General features: G+C 33.1%; 1 protein-coding gene across 1 annotated transcript in view; it reads left to right on the top strand.

Annotated features, from left to right (window-relative positions):
* LOC144956096 (glycerol kinase 5-like) overlaps positions 1–7,500 on the top strand; it is a 45,726-nt gene that overhangs the window by 25,732 nt on the left and 12,494 nt on the right. The window contains exons 5-9 of the mRNA XM_078886444.1: positions 370–445; positions 1,918–2,155; positions 3,370–3,495; positions 4,426–4,499; positions 5,924–5,984. Of these exons, the coding sequence (XP_078742570.1) occupies positions 370–445; positions 1,918–2,155; positions 3,370–3,495; positions 4,426–4,499; positions 5,924–5,984 (575 nt within the window). The remainder of the gene's footprint in view (positions 1–369; positions 446–1,917; positions 2,156–3,369; positions 3,496–4,425; positions 4,500–5,923; positions 5,985–7,500) is intronic.

Raw genomic sequence — 7,500 nt, 5'->3', positions numbered from 1 at the left:
TGAACCAGGATCTCTCTACATATCAGAAATTTCTGGATTGAGATGAGGTTGAATTAATCCCTGAAGTACTAAGAAATATTGAGATGCCCTCCGTACTAAAGTCACAGCAAGATCTTGACAGCCTCAAAACTCTGGCCCAGGACCGTGACCAATGGAAACAATTAACAACATGGATGGAGAGAGCAGATATACTTATCGACCATGACTGAATTATACAATTCTCAGCAAGCGTCATTCCGACTGCGAGACTTACTACTTTTGTCTTCTGGCACTTTCATACTCACTTCATTTCCTGTCATTATCAACACAAGTCGTGCCTGCTCCACTCACTTTTCTGAATGCATATTTTTCGTTTCATTTCCATTCCAGACGCCGGCCTCACCAAATCCCAGATTAAATGCATGGGCCTTACATTTTTGAGGGCCACCTTTATAACATGGGACAGGTAAATCCAATTATAATTGAATTGTAATATGAATAAATTAAGGGACTTGTTGTTATCATATGACTTTTTTTTTAAATGTTTCCTTCTTTGTATTTTCTTAGTTCTTTCTCTCTCTCTCTCTCTCTCTCTCTCTCTCTCTCTCTCTCTCTCTCTCTCTCTCTCTCTCTCTTTTTTTTTCTTTTTTCTATTTCTCTCTCTCTCTCTCTCTTTCTCTCTCTCTCTCTCTCTCTCTCTCTCTCTCTCTCAGTTGTGTGTGTGTGTGTATGTGTGTGTGTGTGTGTGTATAAGTATAAGTGAGTATGCGTATTTACAAAAGCATTATTTAATCCTTGTGACTGGGTGGGGTTCCTGACCTCCCATAGTGGGCAGGGAGGTACTTAACTGTGTCTTCTATCCCGCTACATGTTTTCCAACTTGCTTTCTGTCTTTGTCTTGGAATGAGATTACTTGGTTTTTGTCCTGGCCCTGGCCCGATACCCTGGCTGAGAGGGAAACAGTCAAAAATATAGTTAGTTTTGGGAGATGATATTTTTTTCCTTGTAAATCATCTTTCTGTTATGCACCGTATTATGTTTTGTATACATGTTATATATGATTTGTAAACATTTGAGTGTATTCCTCTTAGTCTTGGTGGGGGCCTGTGCTTGTGTCTGGATGAGACTTTTGGTGATCTCAAACTAAGTACTTTGATAGTGTGCTCTTGGAATCTACATCTGTTTCCTCTTTGAACCAATTCCCCTTTTGTCTTTCCTTTTCTTGGGTGCTTTAATTGTAATTCTAGAACTTTTCACTTTCCCATTTTCTTCCTTTTTACTGGTGCTGATATGACCTTAATGTGTTGCAAGCGCCGTAAAACCCTTAAAAACAAAAACATAATCCTTGTGAGGGTAAATTGTTGGTATTTTAAGTTTACTATAGTGACTACAATTTTTATCTCATTCAAAATTATGATAACATGTTTGAATAGGGAAGTCTGGTATTGAAATAGTTAAACGATCTTTTTCCTCTGTGCGGCTATGTACTCCAGTGATATGACATTCAATTTCGGATCAGAAGTTCCTGGATTCGAGCCTCGCTCCGTGCATAGTTGAGTCTTTGGAAAAGGTCCTTTACTTAATTCTCTCACCGTAGTCAGGTGTAAAATGAATACCTGACCGTTAACAGCATTGTCTCTGTCCGAAATAAAATGTAATATTGCCTAACAGCTGTCATGTCTCGTCCTAAATGTTAAGTGTTGCTGTTGGCCAGGGACCCTTTGTAAAGTGGTAAGAGCAAGTTTTTGAAAAAATAAAAAAAATCAGAGCTTTTATATGACGTGCTCAAAGCGCTTTACAAAGGCACACTGACCAACAGCAACACATAACATGTAGAACGAGACATGACGCCTAATAGGCGTTATTACAATTTTTTTTCCGTTTAGTTGATATTGCGCTGTACAAAAGCTCAATTTTTTTTTTCTCCTGTCATTTCAGTGAGACGGGCAAACCGTTCCACAATTTCATCGGCTGGCAGGACCTCCGATCTGCAGGCTACGTGATGGAGTGGAACCAGTCCTACACCCTCAAGGGCCTCAACACCGGTGCCAAGATCCTGCACACCTTGATGAGGAAGAAAAGGCACCTGGCTGCCAGTGTGCTCAAGTTCATGAGCACCCAGGTCACCATGAGGCTGCTGTGGATCTTAGACAATGTGCCAAATGTAAGTATGGCTGTAAGAGAGAAAGAGAGAGAATGCGTGTGTGTGTGTGAGAGAGAGTGTGTGTGAGAGAGAGAGTGTGTGTGTGAGAATGTGTGTGTGTAAGAGAGAGAGTGTGTGTGTGAGAGATAGAGAGAAGAGAGAGTGTGTGTGTGTGAGAGAGAGAGAGAGAGAGAGAGAGAGAGAGAGAGAGAGAGAGAGAGAGAGAGAGAGAGAGAGAGAGAGAGAGAGAGAGAGAGAGAGAGAGAGAGAGAGATAGAAGAGAGAGTGTGTGTGTGTGAGAGAGAGAGAGAGAGAGAGAGAGATTTAAATCCGGGGGGGGGGGGGGGGGGGGGGGGGGGGGGGGGGGGGGGGGGGGGGGGGGGTCCCGATGGCTCAATTGGTAGAGCACTTGCCCCACAATCAACGGGAAGACGGAATTGATCCTGGGTGCAGTGGAGATATTTTTCTGAACCCCCCCCCCCCCCCCCCCCCCCACACCCACACACACACACACTTAGATAAAGAACTGAAATCTTGGGACCAAACCAAAAGAGATGTGTTGACTTTAAGCAGAAGTTGAAGAGTGTTGACTTTATGCAGATACCCCTGTATTTCGAAAAGTATTCTGATCATTATGACAAGGGTCAAATCATTATTGTTCAGTTACATTTCATTCATGTTTTGATGCTGTGAATTAAAATACTCACACTATACTATCTGCCAGTCGGATATAACAGACCAACACACAAAACTTTGTGCAACCTTAAACGTTTTTTAAAGTCTGATTAAGGGGCAGTTTAGGTCTTTTCTAAAAGAATTTTAATTACCTATAATGGGCGGGTTTTGATCATCCTGTGTGGTTAAATAACATTTGATGACATTGAGAAAATAGCAAAGTAGTTTTCTGTTTTTCACACATTTATTACAAGCTGTATCCTTTCCGACTGTGTTTTTCATGACTTTATTGTCTATTTTTAAAAAGTTGGACTTCAATAATAAGATAATAAAATATCGTTTTCCACCAAAATCTAAAAATTATTTTTTTGAAGTATTTTTCCTGATAATAAGACCCAAACTGCCCCTTAAAACAATTTAGTTAAAACTACTCATGGAAGTGGATGGCGAAAAAAAAACAAACAAACAAAAAAAAAACAAAAAAACAGAGTGACATCAATTTCGTTCCTTCTATAAATAATAATTTCACCTTTTAAATTATTAATTTTTTTGGTTTCAGCTTCGAAGTCGAGCATCTCAAGGATTTTGTCCGTTTTGGCACAGTTGACACATGGTTGCTATGGCGACTGACTGGTGGCAAGTCTTATTGCACTGAGTACTCGTGTGCCAGTTCTACAGGTCTTTACGATCCGTTCCAGGTTGGTCATTGATGTGTTAAATATCGATGCGCCCGTTGCCCTAACCTCTGAAGTAGTCTTTTGCAAAGACGCTACTTCAGAGGTAAGATCAACGAGCCATCCATCGATATGAATTCATTTATTTTCTCAGAATTACAACACATTCATTCTTCTCTAAGTATATATTGTATCATATTATTTTCCAGTCTAAAAGCTGCGACATTACCCCCCCCCCCCCCCCCCCCCCCCCCCCCCTGGTGTTGACCACGTGGCTTGCAGTTCGGCTATCGTGTGTGATCTTGTGGTTATGACACTCCCTTTCGGATTGGAAGGTCCTGAGTCCAAACTTCGCTCAGCACATAGCTGGGTCCTTGAAAAAGGCTATTCACTCACATTCTCTCACCATACTCAGGTGTAAAATGAGTACCTGCTCGTTTACAGCGTTTTCTCTGTCGGAAAAAAAAGTGTACTTTTTTCTTTTTCTTTTTTTTTCTTTTCTGTTCTTTCTGTCTTTCTTCTCTTTCTTTTCTTCTTTTCTTTTCTTTTTCTTTCTCTTCTTTTCTTTCTTTCTTTCTTTCTTTCTTTCTTCTTTCTTTCTCTTTCTTTTTTTCTGTCTTTCTTTTTTCTTCCTGGGTGGGGTTCCTGACCTCCCATAGTGGGCAGGCAGGTACTTACTGTCTTCTATTCCCCTAAATCTGTTTTCTAAGTACATTGGTGGTATGCTCTTGGAATCTACATCTGATCCCTATTTGTTCCCTGTTCCCCTATGCCTTACTTTTTCTTGGGTGCTTTAATTGTAATTCTAAAACTTTTTATTATCCCATTTTCTTCCTTTTTACTGACGCTGATATAACCTAAATGTGTTGCAAGCGCCGTAAAACCCTTAAAAACAAACAAAACAATTTCTTTCTTTCTTTACTTACTTGTATGTTTGTTTGTTTGTTCAAACAGATGGAGTGGAGTTCTATAGTGTGTGGTCTAGTCAACATTCCAATGTCTATTTTCCCAGAGGTTAGGAATACATGGTAAGAAATTGTAATCCTTGGTTTTTTTTTTTTCTACTTTTTAACCACTTTACTGCCATACACTGGAAAAGCACAACATATTTTTGAAAACTGGCCTGAAAACTCCGTGAAGTCCCAGGTTTGAGAGTTTTTTGCCAGAGTGAGGGTCGTTTATTTCGATTGATATTTGAAAGACAGGTTTGCGTGGCCAAATGTTTAAATACATGTTTTTTGAGAGTGCGGCAGGTGACTGGTAAAATTATTATTATTATTATATTATTATTATTATTATTATTATTATTATTATTATTATTATTATTATCATTATCATTATCATTAGTATTATTATTATTATTATTATTATTATTATTATTATTATTATTATATTATTATCATTATTATTATTATTATTATTATTATTATTATTATTATTATTATTATTATTATCATTTCATTATTATTATTATTATTATCATTATTATTATATTATTATTATTATTATTATTATTATTATTATTATATTATTATTATTATTATTATTATTATTATTATTATTATTATATATATCATCATCATCATCATTAATTATTATTATTATTATTATTATTATTATTATTATATTATTATTAATTATTATTATTATTATTATTATTATTATTATTATTATTATTATCATTATCATTATTATTATTATTATTATTATTATTATTATTATTATTATTATCATTATTATATATTATTATTATATTATTATTATTATTATATTATTATTATTATTATTATTATTATTATTATTATTCTTAATGTTTTATTGATTTATTTATTTTTTTTTTTTTAATTTGGAATTATTGTGATGCTTACTTTTAAAATTTAATTACATTTTAAACATATAAATAGAAAAAGGAAATCATTACAATTGAAGATTAATTTTGATAACACATTAGTTTCATGTGCTCAGGCAATTTTTTAATTTTTCCCATCCAAACATTGCCTCAAGGCAAATTCCCCACAGGTAAGAATACTCTTCAGTCCATTTGTTAACAGCTTTAAGAGGACTGTTTTGCTTTTTTTCTTTGGAGGGTGCAATGGCCGAGTGCTGAAGGCATTGCACTGTGATCCGGAAGGTCCCGGGTTTGAGCCCCGCTTTCAGGCACTTTCATTTTATTTTCCTTTGGCAAGATTATTATTAACCCCCAATTTGCTCACTAGGACAACATGGGTGATTCCTGTTGACATCAGACATCCTGTTTGATGGATTGTCTACATATATTCCTTCTTCATGGAATGCCTGGGCGACGGGATCTTATGGTACTGTTGCAAAAGGGCGTAATTTTTTAACTTTTAAAATCTTTATAAGAGAAAAAAAAACACGTTTCTTTAAGATTTAAACTTTTATTGTAGTGACATTCATTAATCAATACAACTTTATCATCATATATTTTCAGTGGCCATTTTGGAAACACAGACCCAGACGTGTTTGGTTTAGAGATACCAATTTTATCCATGGTTAGTTGTGATAATATATCTCATCTCTCCTCATTATTCTGACTTAGAGCAGAATGTGACTTTAAACGTGTTGATTTTAATGCAGTTTCCACTGTATTTCAATCTTATGATTTCTTAAAATTGTAAAGCGCCATTGAACATTTTACTGACAATAAATAATTCATTCATTCATTCATTCATTCATTATATATATCTCATCTCACCTCAATCTCCTAGGCTGGTCGTAGAGTTGACACGATGCATACCTGCGGAATATTACAAATTTTTCGTATTTTACGAATGTTAGACAAATTTCATGGCCAAATGCGGAATTTTATGGAATAACTACGATTTTTAAATCTTAGTACTTTATAATAATAATATAATAATAGTAATAATATAATAATAATAATAATATAATAATAAAAATAATAATAAATAATAATAATAATAATAAGATAATAATGATAATAATAATAATAATAATAAAATAATAATAATAATAATAATAATAATAATGATAATAATAAAATGAAAATAATAATAATAATAATAATAAAATAATAATAATAATAATAAAAATAATAATAATAATAATAATAATAATAATAAAATATATTAATAATAATGAGGATGATAAGAAGAACAACAACTACTACTATTACTACTATGATAATAATAATAATAATAATATTGTGGTTGATCGTTCACAATTTCAGAAATACGAATTTCCCTGTCAAGTTACTAAAAATTGACACAAAAATTACAAAATTTGAAGTTTTCAATTTGGCAGGTCTGTTTTTTTTTTGTTTTTTTTTTTTATTTTATTTTATTTTATATCAATTTTCTGATCCTCATATCGGTTCTTAATATCGCTAATGGATATTTTTTGGGGCCATATTTGATTTTAAAGATAACCATTTTTTCCAACGAGAATCAAATGATTTATCCACATAACGATCCGATTCATTGACATAGATGATTTTCCAGTAAGATCTCCCCACCCAAATCCAAAGCTACCTATTTGTAATATTCAAAAATGGCTACTTTCCAAGGAAAAAAAAAAGAAAAAGTCTTTTAAAAATTTCTTAGAAATAAATAATTTGCCCTCCAGCAGGAATTTAGAAAAAACTCCAAAGGCCTGAATATAGGTTCTAAGGGAAATAAAACTTTCCTTTTCAACAAAGATTTATTGATCCCAAAAAAGCGAATGTAGTTCTGTACCTGGAGCCAAAAATTCGTATTTCTACTAAAAATTACCCTATACTAGGTTTGTTTGCTAATCTGTTCTCTTATTATTATTATTATTATTATTATTATTATATTTTATATTGTTATTATATTATTATTTATTATTATTATTATTAAATTTTTATTATTAATTATTAATTATTATTATTATTATTATTAAATTTTTATTATAAATTTTTATTATCATTACTTCTTCATTCTTCATCTTCTTCTTTCTTCTTCTTCTTCTTCTTCTTTTTTCTTTTTTCTTCTTTTCTTCTCTATTCTTTCTATTTTTCTTTTTTAT

This window comes from Berghia stephanieae, chromosome 10 (genome assembly GCF_034508935.2).
Source record: "Berghia stephanieae isolate SIO BIC M18660-M18661 chromosome 10, UCSD_Bste_1.3, whole genome shotgun sequence".
Taxonomy (NCBI): domain Eukaryota; kingdom Metazoa; phylum Mollusca; class Gastropoda; order Nudibranchia; family Aeolidiidae; genus Berghia; species Berghia stephanieae.
Note: the sequence above shows the minus strand (reverse complement) of the source record. Positions and strands in the feature narration are given on the sequence as shown.